Source organism: Athene cunicularia, assembly GCF_003259725.1.
Source record: "Athene cunicularia isolate RWA chromosome Z unlocalized genomic scaffold, athCun1 chrZ_part3, whole genome shotgun sequence".
In the NCBI taxonomy this organism is placed as follows: domain Eukaryota; kingdom Metazoa; phylum Chordata; class Aves; order Strigiformes; family Strigidae; genus Athene; species Athene cunicularia.
In genome coordinates this window covers 10,054,709-10,071,673 of record NW_020799144.1, presented here as the reverse complement: position 1 = coordinate 10,071,673, position 16,965 = coordinate 10,054,709, and the positions used below count along the sequence as shown (strand labels likewise).

The following is a 16,965-nucleotide window of genomic DNA, read 5'->3' as shown; positions in this document are numbered from 1 at the left end:
TTTATATTGTTACTATTTATTAGCATTTCAGTTACACCTAGACACCAAAAAGGTAGATTAAAACACTGTTGCATTATACTCTGCACAAGCAAATAGCAAAATGTAGCTTCTCCTGAAAGTGTTTGTTATCCCAGCTATTACTCAGGAGTCTTTTCTCTAAAACTCTTGTTAACTCTTCTTTCCTATAAATGCTGTGTATTAGCTGTGCTCAGTGAAGTGGTTTAGCACTTGAATCCCACTTGTGAACAACTTGTGAAACTATTTCAATAAACTGGGAACACTATGAACAAAGACCCCAGGCACAGGCCTTTGTCTGTGTGGACCAGATCCAGCTGTATGTCTAACTTTAATTACGTATTCGTAAGTCACAAATGTCAAGGCACACGTTCAGAGACATCAGTGAATTTGACCACATGATATAATGTAGTGGCAGAGCTACATCGTATACCTGCTGCAGCCATTTATAGCTTTTCCTGACTTAGCAGGAGATGATGTTGGCTATAACCTGAAAAGAAGAATTACAAGTAAATAATTCTTGCTTCGGGGAAGAAAACATTACTTTACATTACTAAAATTAGTGACTGAATCATGCAGAACTCTTCAGAGGCTTATATTTTGTCTTTGAAAATCCCAGTGCCTTGCACAGTACATCTCGGTGCACTGCAGTATCATGTAAAACATGCCTTTGGCACACTTTGGTGAAGCTGGGAAATGAACTGAAATCTTCAGCACTTAATCTGTATTTTAAAATCTTATTTAACAGAACTCTCCCAGTAATATGAGCATGAGTAATCAGCCTGGCACTCCCAGGGATGACGGTGAGATGGGTGGAAACTTCCTAAATCCTTTTCAGAGTGAGAGTGTAAGTATTTCTTTACCTAGGTTTGGGGGGTTTTAACTTTGTGAACCTTTATCTTGTGTCTTTTGTTTAAAAAAAGAAAAATAACAGCAAGAACAAACAGTTTTGTAGCGTACTTATAATGCAGTACTGTGCCTTATGTGTTTTTTACTAGCTTCTAAAATTATAGTATTGATTTGACAAAAAATTGTGCAAAAGACTGCTAGAAGTTGAGCTGAAACTGGAAAATGTGGGAGGTGTAGATTTACTGCAGAAGCTCTTTTCCTAGATTAAGAGGTCAGTTGTCAATGAAAGATCTGTCAAGCAGTAGTAATTATGCTTCACATATTCAGTAATGCACAATGTCAGGCAATATCCAAGCAGCCTAAATACACATAGTTGACATATTCTTACATCTGAGTGTTTCAATGTGTGATTGCCCAACCTTTGACTCCTCAACAATGTGTTTTGCAGGGAATGTCTTTTAGAACAAGATTCAAACTGAGGCATATAATTAAAGCAGAAGTAGATTTCATGTTGCAAAGATGCAGTGTGCTATTAAGAACCAGAAAAAGCAAAGGTTCCCTCTAGTGTTCGTTCTGGGACAGATGATGCTTTTTTAATATGGAGAATGCTAGAGGCAGCAAAACATGGTGTAAAATCGATTACAAAGCAAGACTATAGTATTTTCATACTCATGTGCCTGAAGCTGGGTTTCTAAATCCATTTAGGTTCCTAAATAGGAGTGGCCTGATTTTTCAGAAGTGCTGAGTGACTTCAGCACTTCTGTTCTTACTGGAAATCACTGCTGCCAGAAGTGAGTGCAACTTCATTAGCTATGCCAGTGGTGAACTTCAGAAATTATGATGAGTGAACAGTTTCCGTTAGATCATAAAAACAGTCAATTACATGACAGATGTCATGGGAACCAAGTTTTGAGGGTTTTTCTTTAGTGAAAAGGAAGAGTTTCTATATAGTTGGCTGTTGGTATCTTCATAAAGAGGGCACATGTTCAGATTTTGTGAAGTATTGGAGAAAATTGGTTTGTAGAACCCCAAACAAATGATGTTTCAACATCTGCCAAAAAAACAATAACCCTAGAATCTCCATGACAATGTGATCCTTGATCATGGTAATCCTTGACTCTCGATTTGGCATATGTTGCTTGGAGAGCAGGGAGTCTATCAGCAGACAGGACAGTTCACCACACTAAGGTCATGAAAAGAAGGACTTCAGTTGTACACAAAAGAAAATTGGTTTTCTCAGACACTTACTGGATTCTAGGTGCTCCTAGGGGTTTTTTTCCTACCTGGAAGAATCTGGAACCTGTATTTCTCAGAGGTTTTACATGAGGTGTATACCTACAAGGCATGCATTATACATGCCCTGTGCATTCAAGTCTACTTCTAGGTATCAGTTCCTTTCTAACATGAGTCACATTATAGTCCTTGGGAACTGTCTTGCTTTCTGATTCATATTTTGTTACTTGGCTACTTAGAGTAGGCAGTATTATGAAGTCCTTTCTCAAGCAGATTTGCTATTCAGTTCACCAGGAGTTTTGGCTGGGCATGGGGAATAGTGCTTGGATAATAATGTTAAAAATCACAAATAGCTTTAGATCATCTTTCGGTTCCTTGCCCAAAGTAATTTCCCAGGTACTTTGGCTCAGATACTGGAAATCACTTGAGCAGATGCTTTGCTTTAAGCATTTGAGCTGGTCTCTGGCTTTGGCTAAAGATAAGCATGTTCTTACTGGCTTTGCTGGCCCACTGTGGGAATCCTCAGCAGGACATGATGGGAACAAGCCCTAAAGCAGACAAACCATCAGAGACATGACAAGCAACAAAGTAGACATTGCCCAAGTAATCCATTCTATGTAGTTTGGATGGGAAAGACCCATCCAAAATGCTTTTCCTAATATGCTTGGACACTTGGAAACAGCCAGCTTGAAACTCTGGCTTTGGCAGGATTTTTACTGCATATCTGTTTTTGCAAAGGCAAATTTATCGTTCTGTTTGTTCTGTCAGTTTTCATAATGCTAATACTTCTGCATGTGAACATTTTCCTCTACTTAGAAGATTTTAGGCCAAATGAAGTGTTTCTGCAGTCTGCAGTTTTCAACTGAAAAACAAATTAGGTATATAGATGTGCACTTCTTCTAGGCATTGTGGTGTCCCATTGATTGGTGTAATAAAGTGCCTGCTAACTTGAGGGCAACTATAGCTTGTATAAGGGCTGCAGTTCAATTTGTGTTACAATAATAATGTAATGCAGTGATTTAATTTTTGGGTCACATAAAGGAGAATGACCGTGGATCAGCTTGCCTCCTAGAATTGGTAATACAGAATAATACAGACTGAAAACCTAGGTTAATTCCAGTAATGCGTATCTTTATTCATTTCTTCCCATAAAAAGCTCTCCAAAATATTTATGTGGTTCAGCTAACCATGAATGCAGCTGGTCTACTTGAGACTAGCCATCTGCCTAGCTAATCCCCCCAGTAGCCAGCATTGATCAGGAAAAGGCGTGGAAAGCATCAGTGAAGTATTGGTTCATCACACCACCCAGGTAACACCAAAACAGTCTTCAAGGGAGTTGGCTTTCTCAGCAGTAGCTGTATTTTTGCATAATGAGAGAAGCATAACAGAAGTTGCAATACCACAAATTGAACTACAGCCTTAGAACAGGCTACGGTACAATTTTAGGAGGAAGTTCGAAGAGCGTGTTGACATTTGAACTTATTGCTGTGGTCCAGAAGTGGTTTTAGTTACCTGGGGGAAAAAATGGTTGTTAAAATGTGGATTCCTCTTTTTTCAGTACTCCCCTAGCATGACAATGAGTGTGTGATCCGTTAACAAGTCTCGCCATGAAGACCACAGTGAGTTGGCCCTCTTCAGAGAGCTACTGCAGAAGAAAATTATTCGTCCCAGTGTACAGTTTAACAAAAGGATCTCAGACACAATCAGACCCGCCATTTTTTTTTTCTACCATCTCCCCTGTTTTGTCAAGAAAGTGGGTCCCAAACATGATTGAGACAGCTTAAAGAGTGGCGTAACAGAACTGCCCAAGATGGAACTGCAAACAATTGTCTGTGTATGTACATGTGTGGGTTAATGTATATGTACGTGTGTGTGATATAGAAATGCACACATACATATATAGACCTGCAGGACATTGTAAAATACTATCACATGACATCTTAAGTAGAAATGAGAAGTAGGGACTTTTATTCCATCTTTCTTTTTTTTTTTTTTTTTCACGTTTACATTTTAATTATTAAAATTTGCTTTCCCTCTCCCCCCCTGAACTGTTTTATGTTGCATATATCACTGCTTATAAGTTATTTTTTAAGGTGAACTCAAATGATAAATTCTTCTGATTTTGTAAATGTCTGCCATTACAGATAGGAATAAAATTGCTTATAAGAGCTTTCATTAACTTGTGTTTGATACCAGTTACCCTGTGAATCACAAACTGTACTGTCTCAAGAAATAGAAGAAAGCTCATCTTAATTTTTTGGAGAAATTTAATAATTTTCACCTAGTTTGGTGATTTTTTTTTTTTATACTTTACCTTTAAAAAAAAGAAGCACTGAAGGTTATTTTTCTTCTTTAATTGAAGCCTAATATCTGCAATATCTATTTTAAATGGAAGCCTGAATTTGATACAAGCTTCTCAGTTTATATAGAGTATTATAAGGTTACTGTAAGCGAGCTCCAATTGCTATAGAATCTAGCAATAAAATGTCAGGGCTTCTTCTGCCCTTGGAATGAGTTTTCTATTTAGCATGATTTTCCGTAGGGCTCGTAGTTAGTGGAAATACAGTAGATTCCTTATCACAAAAATATCTTCTAATAATTTACTATTATTTTTCCCATTTTCAGTGATTCTCAGCTGAATCACAACAATCCACAGCCCTAATTCTAAACAGTATTTCCCAAGCCCAGTCAGAAAATCAGGTCACCCTGATACTTGAGTGTGTATTTTTCACCACGTCTACCAGAATTAATTCCCCCAAAACTTTCCAGTAAGAAGCTTTGGGGGTTTTTTTTTAGCCAAAATGATGGAGTAAACTTTTTATGACTACTGACCTTGTGAGGGTCTTACCTTTTGCCATGAACAGAAGAGAAACAAAGATCTGAGCCATTTCATAAGAAGGTCAGGTTGTTAGACATGAAAGCTGAGGATAGAGTGGAGAAAAGACATATGGTCTTAAAGGAAATGCTTCTGGGGGCAATCCCATGTCTCTTCAGGCAAAACTTAAAAACCATTATGGTACATTTAGTTCCTAATGACTTCCAGCTCCCCCAGGAAAACAGAAGTTTACAGTTGTGTGGTGATCAAAAGGTTGATGATCGGCAATGCAGGCACAAAATGGCTGAACAAAAAATCACATCACAGGCAAAACGCAAAGTCCCCTTGTTGGACTTTGCATGTAGAACCACTTACATAGGAGGAGCGGTTCTGAGATGTAGTATGTCCGTGAAGTCTTGCAAGATTTTTAGCATGAACTTGTGATAAAGAACATTATGTAATCGGCTCCTTGTGATGGTAGATACACATAATGGGATGTGTAAGGAATAATACAGTCTCCTAGCCCATTTTTATTTACATATATTATATATATAATATTTCATATATAGTATATGAAAATAAAAAGGTGTCACTTTTTACTCTCTTGTTAAGGCTATTAAAAGATAAAACTCTTAGAGGCTTAAAACTATGTTAAAATATCAAAGATTTTGGTAGCATTAATTTTAGTAATAATAACTACTTTGATTAGTTGTAAACATATACTAGATAGTCATTATCTGGTTTGTGGACTTTACTCCCAGTGATTATGAAGGTTATATTAATTTGCATATCTTTGGAAAATACTTTGTGGCTGTCTCAAAAGATGCAAGAAGCCCCTACTATTGATTTGGGTAAACAAAACTACAAAATCAGATATAATTTCCTCAGACCCTTTGCTGTTGTCACTAATACCACTGGTTTCAGTGGCTATGCCCCCAGTGCACCACAGCTTCTGCCATAGGCACTGCAGAGTCCATCCTTGCAGCCTGCATTCGACATCTATATTATCCTCGGTAGCCTTCTAAGAAAGACTTTAGGACTCTTTTCTGCTCACTTTCAATCAGATGATGTCACTACTGCTGGACTAAGATAAATAGGTATGTCTGGATTATTCATCAGGTGCCAAAGCCCACTCATGCACCAGGTAAGCGTGCCTTCGAGTGAGCTCTTAAGATGAGATGTTGGATGCATGTGGGGTCTGTTCTGTATCTCCAGGGGTACCCCCTGTACTGTCCCACACCAACCCGGGGCTGCTGCAGGCAAGCAGTGTGTCCAGTGACCACGCGACAGCTGCCTGTGGTGGCACCACTGAGGGCTCTCCTACAAGACAGAGTACATGCTGCTGCTGAAGATCCATACCGTGGCAGAATTAAGCAGAATTGCGATTTAGTATTAATCAGAGACTCAATATTTTTTTTGTTTCTGAATTTGGCATTATCTGCAATATTTTAGGTTATAGGTACCTGTTAAGGATGAAAGTCTGACCATTAAATTAAACTTGTGCAAAGAAACACCTTAAATATCATTATCAAAATACATTATCCTAATTTATATACAAGAGCATGACGTCCTTTCAGGGACATAACTTTTCTTCTGTAGTTCTTTCAAACTCCCTTCTATACAATTTTTCTCACTGCTAGTATATCTTTGTTTCCATTTCTTTTCCAAAACATCAATATCATTAAATGTTGTTGCATTGATCCTGCAGCATTAATCTCAATAAATACATTCCTGACTTCAAAATGAACATCAGGCCCTGCTTTTGTAGCCTGTCATTTTGTGCCCTGATATTGCAAGTTACTAGGTATGTCCAGCACTTCTCAAACATAGCCCCACAGACAGGTGGAATAAAAAATGTGCAAGCTTGGAAATTCTAGATTTGGAAGATCTGCTTGAATACTTACCACATATCTTAGTGTTAGATTTTTAATCATCTTGCTTTCTGTAGGGAATGCTTACATCCCTATGCCTACATACATGTGTAAAGTTACTCAGGCATTGTAAGATCAGGTGATGATAACCATACATAGGTTCTGCAGCTGAACCATTAGAAAACAGTCTCACGTGCTAAATACTCAACTTTAAAATTATTAGTGTCCCTTTGCGTTTGTTTGGGTTTTGGGGTTTTTTTCAAATATGCATAGAGCTTTTAGATTGTTCATTTTTTCTTGCTTTTGCTTATAAATCCTTGTAGGATTTTCATCATATCTAGAGTATTAATGTGGAGAGAAAGACTGTTTCCAAGCACTGACTCTTCACTCCCGCTTATGCTTCTAATGCGCTAGATATCAGTGTGTAATGTAACTGCTGTTTATATCTGTCCTTACGTAACAGCAGTATTGATAAGGTCAGAACTTGTCCAGCTCCGAGAGGAATTTCATTTTTATTTTAAGTGGTGCACTTAAGTTTTTCCACACTGGGTTTTTAGTTAGATTTCTCTCTTTAATATAGAAATAAACAGAATAAATGGATCTTTCAGGCAAGGTTAAAGTAAAGCTTTTTAAAAACAGAAATTATAAGATCTTAGAGAAATAGGGAGTGATAGATCTCTCATACTAGGAGAACTCTGGCAAATATTCTGGTCTTGTAGGAATCGGCCAAAATTGGGATTGACTTGTGATTTTTCACAGTGAGACCAGTATTTTTAACCTCCTGCTTACACCTGTGAAAAGGAGTATTTCTATTCAGATTTTATCTCCATGTCCAAATTTTGTATAGGCAAGAACAGGGTTTAGGGCAAGAAAGAAACTGTGAATCACATGTAAAGCATGTGGCCTGACATGCATTTAAAAAATACCTAGATATTTGCATGTATGGGTTGCATTATTTTCTTAATTGCCTGTGCATGAGGAAGAACTGCAGTTGTACTCCATGTTCCCTCCCTCCACTGTAGAGTGAGCTTGGTGCATGTAAAGAACATGGCAATAACCTTGAGTCAAGACTTGGCCACACAGTATGCTGTCCAGTGACATAAAAGTGCCTCAGCTTGGCTCAGAGGCATCTCAGAGTGACAGTGCCCAGATCAGAGTGCCACCCATCGGACTGTGGCTGAGGCCACATTTACTGATTTTATTTGGGAGCTTTCTGGTTGCATAGCCCAGACCACCAGTGGGTCACGTATTCAGAGACAGTAGCAACTTTCAGACTTCCCAGTCTGCTCCACTTAATTTGGATTAAATGCCCCATGCTCCAAGACATCCAGCTGTTGCTTTCTCTTGAAGTGGGAATAAGCAGTGAGAAATACATGGGCTAGTTATTTATTTTAATAATTCAAATTAGGAAGAAGTGAACAGATTCTTGCTTCTTTATAGATAGCAATTCATGTGTGTGAAGGACAGCTTCTTGAACTGTCTAAAAATCATTTTAATTTTCCCTTGTTCTGTGGCTAGCAAATGAAATATTGCATGTACAGATGATTTAGAATTAGATGGATAATTCAGTGAGGGACCAGCTGTTCCAATATTCAGTGCTGAACATTTTATTCTTTTTTACCCTTTACCAGTCAAAATGAATTTTCAACTGATACATATTTCACTGATTTCTCAGCTTAGTTAGTTAAATTCAAGTGTTATCTCCTGTACCTAGTCAGCTCTGATTCTTTGTGGGTTTTGTGGTTGCTAAATATGGACTGGATTCTTCAGGATCTGACCCCACACGCTTGCATTTGGAGAATGTAATATAGAGCTTAACGATGAAAGAAAAGAAAAAAAAAAAAAAAAAAAAAGGTAAATTTATTTTTCTTTAATTCATCTTAAGTAATGATATAACCATGACTTCTGTCCCAAACATGCTTGGGTTCGGTTAGGCCCTAAGGATGGGAATCTTGACAAAGTGCATCTTTCAGACAAAACCCAAAAAACTCTTTCAACAGTGACAGCTCATTTCTCTTCAATCTGATCACATTAAGGTTTTAATTCCGGATTTAATGATACGAAATAACTGTAGAAGTTCAGTACACTCTGATAAATTATTTAGATTTAAATTTGTGTGTGTGCAGCTTCCTCTGCCTACGTTCCAGGCATTACTGACTCGGTCCTGTAAACTGCTGCTCATGCCAGTTGTCCTGCTCCAACTTTTATGAAACCACTCACATAACATCATTTTTTTGGTAGGATTTCACCCTGATCTGGGTGAAATATATAATCTAACTGAGGTGTGACATTATTTGGCGGATATGTAAACTGAGTAAGTAGAGCAAAATACAGAGGGTCTGATGAAATTACCAAAATGATGCTTCAACATGAAAAACAAGAAAAAAGCCCTTACATAAAATAGTGCTTTGACTGCCTGCATGCATGCAAATTGTCTGCCAGTGTTCTTAGAAACAAATTACAGTAACAAATTTAGAGAAAATAAATGGATCATCTACTCAGCATATTTAAGCTCTGATCCTGAAAACTCATTCACATTTGTTTGAAATTAAGCCTGCACCTAGTTAATTTTAAACAGATTTAAGAATACAAGTAGTGTTGTTCCAGACAGTGGGACTGCTAATGTGCTAAAACCATGCTTGAGCATGGACAGCCTAGAAGCTCAAATTAAGTCTTCCCTAAACAGACATTATTTTAAAGATTTTAGCAATTCAGGAACATGTTTGTGTATCTAGTACTGATATGCAGACCAGATTTGGCTTTCTTCTGTTTCTTATTTTATTAGACCATTGTTCACTATTCCATGAACTATTTCTGTGAACTTATCCTTCCACCTTGTTTTCAATTGTACAGCCATAGTTTCCCTCAACATAGCTATCAGCTTTGCAATTTTAGTCCAAACTTCTATTTGGTGACTGTTCTCCATTTAAGCTTAAAATGTGTAAGAAAGCCTCTCATGTAATGGGAAAACTTGCCATAAAAATGTACAAAGGTTTTCTTGGGTACATGTTTTAACATTTAATAAAAATTGCAATTTTCAGTTATAATTTGAAATGGTCACTTTCTAGCCACTATTTAATTCGATGTGCAAAAGAAAACAAATTATTTATTTGATTTCAGCATCATAAATACTTGCTGAAAGACATGTTTTTGGGGAAATCAGATCAAAACAAGATTTACTACCTACTTGATATGAATAATACATCTGGACTTTATGTTGAAAGCTCCTTCCACATCCCCCAAAGTGGATTACCTAACATCTGATATGTACGACTTTGTAAGAACCCAATTCACAAATAGTCATTTCATTTGTCTGTTCTGTGTTTTCACTGTATCTCATGGATGATTCAGGGTGCCCTTTAGCTGTGCAGGGTTCTGTGGTTGTATCTCTCAGAAGAGTAGCCGAGTGGTCAAGCAGGCTTGTTCACAGGGTCTGGTAATTAAGGACTGGATAATATATCCACCAGGTGCGCGCTCAGAAACACAGTATTCATATGCTACCTCGCTGTTCTCATGAAAACTTGTACAATTCTTGCAGTTGGCTCTGGGGCACTCTTAAGATGTTACAGTGCCGAGACAATAAGACTTTGCTAAGAGAAAATTCTGGCAGTTTAGTACCAGTTTTCATAGGGAATCAGCACAAAACATGGGGATTTTGCAAGGTGATGCATTTTCGCAATACCCTGGTTATACAAGGAAATAGACCATACAGTTTAGAAGTTTGGTCTGTTACAGAGATATATACAGTTCCTCAGATTAGGAGGGAATTTTAACAGTAACCATGACCAAACCTATATTTGTCCCTTTAGAGTGAAATCATCAGTAATCACTTCTGATGTGAAGAATTATTGCTATGGAACAACTGCTCCGATCCTTGAGGAGCCATATTATCAACTGGATGAACTGGATATTTGTAGGCTTTATTTTTGTTCTTTAATCTTCATGTTTTTTTCTCTTACTTAGATTTTCCCGTTAAATGTACTGTGCCAGATCTTTGCACAAAAATAAGAGCAATTTGCCCAATAAACATACAGAAAGTTCACATCTGTAACTAGAGCCCTACTGTATAAAGTTTATTTCATTAGGGACACTTGAGTGTAATGACAAATAAGGAGTGAGACATGGAAGAGTGGCATGAGCAAAGTGGAAGCTGGCACTTTCTGTTAGTTAAGAATCAAGTACATTTTTTTTTTCAGGAAAAAAAGCATTCATACAATAAACTTTTTTGCCTTGTAGTGGCTATTTGAGAAGTGTGAATCAAAATGGTGCCTATGCTTAGAGACCAATTGTGAGTGCTTTTTTTTTGTGGCAAGTATCCCCTTGCAAAAATGTTGCAGTGAATCTATTTTGTGCATGTTTGCCTAAAACCACAAAAACAGATTGATTTTTTTTTATGGATTGCTGTACACGCATCTAGCAACTTGTTTCTGATGGGGAGAGAAGGAAGATTTATAGTGGTTGGGTTACCATATTGATGTGAATTACTTAAGCATTGGTAAACTATTGTCAACTTTGTTCACATTGCACAAGATACTCGTGTAGTCTACTGCTGGCATTATACCCTCAGTGATCCATGCATATTCTGTAAATTCCTGTAGGTTTTGTGTAAGAAACCTTGTCACCATTGCTTACTACTGTAAATTCTTGTTTTGAAGCAAGAGGTGGCTTTTGATTGTACAGCCATGTGTATTATATACTACAACAGTACTTGTTCTGTCCTCAAACCTTGCTGTTCACATATAGTTAAAGCTTTGTTAAGCACGCTTAGTGGTTTCAGAATTTATTTCAAACAGCAGATATATAAGCCATTTACGGGAATATTAAATGTAATGTAAGATAATTCAACCCAGTTCATATCCTTTCTGAGAGCTTGGGGTTGGATTTTAGCAGACAACAGGCAACTGCAGGTTAGCACATCTCATGGCTCCGTGCCGCGTGTGCAGTGTGTGCTCTCCCACTGCCGGCACCTGCGAGCCTGAGAGATCAGACCCTGTGCAGGGAACAGGAGGGAAAGTCTCCCCTCCTGCTGTCCCCTGGCCAGCGCACCTCTCGCAGAGAGACCCGCCAGCCTGCAGGCTTCCTTGCACTATGTGAGCAAAGACATACTAGCTTTTTCTCTGGTGTCTTATTTTTTTCAAAAAACTTCTGCATCAGTGCCAGGACAGAAACCCATCTCTAAGGGTATGGAGTGGGTAAAGCACTGCCTCTGTATTGTGTCCCTGTCCCCAGCTACCAGAGGCTTTACATGAGGCAGTGTTTTAAGGAGAATTTAATTATTTGTCTGTTTATTGAGACAGAAAAATAATATGAATTCTTGAACTCTGGATTCTTTTTTTATTCGTATTTTATGATACACAACAAAGACCTGAAAATGTATGTGTGTTCTTTGCTGGTTTCTGACATCAGAAATTCAAGTCATGTCTAGACTGAAACACAATGATGGGGAAAGCGAAAAAGCTGGGAAAGTTGAAGGGGATTCTTATATGTATTGTTTTAAGTTCTGTGTTTTTTTATTGATAGTTTTAAATGTCTATGTTAATCTTTGGAATAAAGGCACTCTTTGTTTGTGACTTTGCACCTTTACATAAGACTGAGTACTTGTAATATATGTTCCCCACACTTCCAAGCCACCCTGTACATAAATTCCCTGCATTTCTAAGGTAGAAAACCCCCATGTTTCTACAGATTACTTCAGCCCATTGCAGAAACCAACAGGGTAATACGAGTCCCTTATTCCCAAGTATTTGCAGGTCACATTTAAACAATTTGGCAAGTGTATTTTAGACAACGACTTTGAACATCATAAATGGACCCAATGTTCAAACTCCACTCTTTGGAAGTAAAGAAAACCACAGTAATTTTCCAAGCCAGCAAGAATTAAATTTGTCAATATAAATATTAGTGTAGAAAATACCTGCAAAACTTGATACTGCCTCTGACCTTAAGCATTAATATTGATAATATTGGGGATCTTGCAAAGGTCATGTATTTGAGAAAAGCTATATTTCTCCTCAGTGTGTGCTTCATTATCTACAGCTACCACAAAGAGCCAATCCATGCCATATTGAAAGAGTTCAAAAGCATGGCAATACAGAATTCCCACAGCATCACAGTAAGCCTTTGGAATATGTACCACAGATACATCTTTATTTGAAGCCCTTAGACTCTGTCAGAAAACAGACCTGCCCCTGAAGGCTTCCCTTCTTTCAAAATCCTTTTTGAAACACAGCTGTTTTTCACAGCTGTTGAAGTGCTGAGAGGTTTGGTGGTGTTGACTCTGTCATACCAAAATACAACCCTCTGTGCATTTGTATATCATGAGAGCCTCCCCTCAGAGAGTGCCTCTGACAGCTGGTGTAGCACAGCTCCGGGTATCCGGTATTCGTAGAAGCTGCCTTGTCTAAGGACCAAACAAGGCCAAGAAGGTCATAAAATCAAGCCTCACTCTTGTGTCTTTAAAAAGTTCCTTGCGAGACTGGGGAGCTGCAAAGACATGGATTGTGGGTCACGAACCACAAAGCGTACCTGGGTTGGAGCCTCAGACAAGGCTTTTACAGACTGTTTTGTGAGGGTAATACTGTACCACCCCATCGGACTAGTTTCCGTTCCACACTGTGTCCTGATTCATCCTGCCCTAATTTTAGCTGCCTAAAAATTACCAGCATAGGACTCTTCTGCAAATCAGAGGAGGTACAGAAGAGGGGATGCCTCTGGTAGATTGTATTACGGCATCAATTGCCCTCTCCACTGATAAATCCTGCATGCTTTTAAAGGCCTACAATTAGGTGGAATGAATCCAAGGGTTTATATTTACCTTCACGTCCCTAGACACAAAAGTGTATTTGAGCCTGGTACAGGCAAGAATAATGCATCTCCTAAGAACCTGAGTCTGAGTGGCTTCCAGATGAGTTTCTGAATCCTTCAAACACAAGATTTCTGCCCTATAGTTGCTATTTTCTCCATCTTTGCTTTATTTTTTATGAAGAAGTGTAATTTGAACTAACTTGTTTGAACATTTCTCGGTTTACACCTGCTTAGAAACCCTCACCTTTATTTGTTAAGTGGGCTCTCTCTTTGACTGCAATGATTCATTCATTGAATGCAACACATGAAGAAACGATTGCATAGATTAATCAACACCAGCAATAGCATATGCTGCTTTTAAATTCAGCTGTGAGGTTGTAACTAAGATATTAATGTTCATACTTTCTGGAGATGGCTGAGGATTCCTTTCCTGAGAGCTTTAAGTAATGAATCTAGGAGCTCCTAATTTAGGATTGTGAGAATACAGGTAGCAATGGCTGTTCATGGCTTTTTGAGTTTTGAACTTTCAGAAAATGTATGCAATTTCACATGCTGGTCTGGACATGAGGAAAGTACCCAGTTTCAGACAGTCCAGATCTTTGCCAACAGCATTGCTGTGGATTAGCAAAGCCCATTTATAGCAGGTTCCACCTCAGGCTTGAACCATACACCTACCTTATTCTAGTTCAACTTGCTAGCTTTCTTCATTAACTGCCAGTACAAAATCATAACAGCAGTTGTACTAGTTCTTGTTGTGAGCTGAGGAACAGCTGAAGTTTAAAAATGCGAATGTTGTAACTTGCACCTTTTCACCTTCATGATGTGTCCACAATTGTCACAGCTGGGCCTGAGAGAGCAGCTGTCTCCAAAGTTGCCATATAACTTCATCACACAAAAGTGGGTGTAATTTTTTTGTGAGTGTAACAGGAGTGGTATTGATACATTTGCTTTATTTCGCAAGTTGCAAGTCATTCACTGTTGAAAATGGTATGCATCATGCGTAGCTATTAATAGAAAAATTAAGAACTGGTTTTTATGATATGCTAGTACAATCCCTGCTCTGCTGTTCAGTATTTTGAGTGCTGAATTGAACCAGAATGTTACCTTCACAAATTATTTTAGCCTCATCTCTGCATGAAAATGGGTATGAAATTCCAGTTAATGTTTCTAGGTTCTTAGTGAATTCTGGGCCAAAGGTAAAACAGTTGCAGTGGGTAAGATTGCTGTGACAGCCACTTACTGACAACTTTTCAGATGCATAAAGGCATTCTGTCATCTGACACTCTTCCAATTTTCTCGGTGGATCACCATGTTCTTGAATATCTTGGTGGTTATTGTCAGCCAATGGAGGAAAGGTGGACAAGCTCACCACCCAGGAAGGGTAGAAATGTAGCAAGTAATGAGCTATCTTCTCCAGCAATCATTTATTTTTAGTGCTAACTTTCAGTTAACATTTGTATATTCACTTATTATTTTACTGTTCAGTATCTTGAGGGGGTATGAGCAAAAATACGTGAATATATATATATAATTTACAAGAAATACAGGCTTGTATCGTGCCTTTGTAATTCTATTCAGCTTCAGTATCTATAAGCTACAAGCAGACAAATTTCTTCCCTCTTTGGGGGTGTTCTTTACTACATAATAGCTGATGGCTTTATTAATACTGGCTATTTGAGTCTTCTGAGGCTAACATTTATGTTTTCCCAGGTGAAAATGCCATAGTTCATGCCATTCTCATCCGACATAAGCACACTGACATAGTGCATGCTGTCACTTAGCTTCTCTCTACACATGCTTGCATGTTGGAAATTTAGAAATGCTGCTGTGTAAATTGCTACCTTACTTACCCAATACAGGTGTTTTTCTGCATCCCTTTTTTGCTCATAACTCCCATCAACTTTAAAGTTTAAAATGGCTTGAAAGGGGGTTTTGGAAGCACAAAGGATGTGGGGAGCAACTCTTCAGTAGTTTACAGTCTGCTGTAAATTAATGTCTTCTCAGCAAAGAAATGTAGCATTTTAGTGGTAACTTCTTAGTGAAAACACTGAGCGTGCTTATCACTTGAGATTTTAAGAAAAAAAAAAAAAGTGTCAGACTGTGTAATTGTATCTCATCTAGTTTTGACACTTAACTAGTAATATTCAATGAGGTATGAACCTCAGTTTTAGCTACATGTTCATGATATACCAACCGACGCAGAACTGAAGGGTGAACAGCCATGTTTTAGTATCGCAGCTACACAAGAAATCACAGTTTTCAAAAGGTTCTGTTTTGATTCTGTTCTTTATTGCTGATGCATTTTCACCACGGAAGTATTTTTCTATATAGTTACCTGAGGCTTCCTTTCACCCACCAAAACAGTCTGTAGCCTTCTGCACTGTGAAAGGCAAGCCCTGTGGAGAAACATGGGCTTTGCACTTGCCCAGCAAATTAGCAGAAATTTCATCCAAGCCATAAAAGCCTCTTATGTTATTCTGTGTTTATGTAATTAAAGCAATTAGGGATGGGAGCTTCAGGAGTAATGAGGTCTCTCTATCCTCCATTTTACTCTCTCTCTCTGTACTTCATAGGGATTTAAGAGTTCTTTGTTCAAGGCTCAGCTGTGTCTCTCTAAACCAGTGCAGTCTACGTATCGTGTGAGATTCATCTTATGGAGATAGCACTGGAGCGTGAAAGATTTGCTTTTGGTAGCAAGGAGGAATGCATGTCCCTGTGGGCATGCACACTGCAGACAAGTCTGATACCGAGAATAAAAAAAAAGTCAAGATGGTACCAGTACATCAGACTCTATACTACAGTGGGGTTTTTAGCTTTTCTCAATTGTATTTTATTTTGCAGGAGGAGTTGGGGAATCTCAGATAACATGGGGAATTTTAGAAGTATATCACTCAACAATCATTTTATAAAGTCTAACTTCAAAATGCACTATGATTTGTTACAAAAATATATTTTCTTCTGTTTGCTGACATGGTTGTTCCATTTTGTGATAAGTTAAACTCAGCAGTTAATTTGTTGCACTGCCTAGCTGCATGAATTCATCCAGTGTACATATGTACCTGTGCAGCATTACTTTGGGTTTTGTATTTGAATTTGCAGTATTGATTATTATTTTTGTATTTTACTTTACCTCTGTTATTGGAATTGTAGTAAACATAATTTATACATATGATTTTACAACTGTTTTGCAATTGAAAAGTCTTCTTTAAATTGTAAAGTTTTATTGATGGATACTCATTAAAATGGTATAAGAATTATATTAACAATTGTTTTGTGTTTTGATGCTCTCTGTACATAAATATATGTCTATTTATCTGTTTAATGGTGCTTGTGTCTTGCAATTTTGGATACATTTTAGAATAAAGTTTCATTTTACAA

The 16,965-nt window shown here is 37.9% G+C and overlaps 1 protein-coding gene across 3 annotated transcripts in view; it reads left to right on the top strand.

Moving 5' to 3' along the window:
- The window catches only part of SSBP2 (single stranded DNA binding protein 2), a 192,313-nt gene extending 175,348 nt beyond the window's left edge, over window positions 1-16,965 (top strand). For all 3 annotated transcript variants that reach the window (XM_026866519.1, XM_026866518.1, XM_026866517.1), the window contains 2 exons: window positions 764-862; window positions 3,656-16,965. In XM_026866519.1, coding sequence (XP_026722320.1) covers window positions 764-862; window positions 3,656-3,685 — 129 coding nt within the window. In that variant the 3' untranslated portion in view covers window positions 3,686-16,965. The remainder of the gene's footprint in view (window positions 1-763; window positions 863-3,655) is intronic.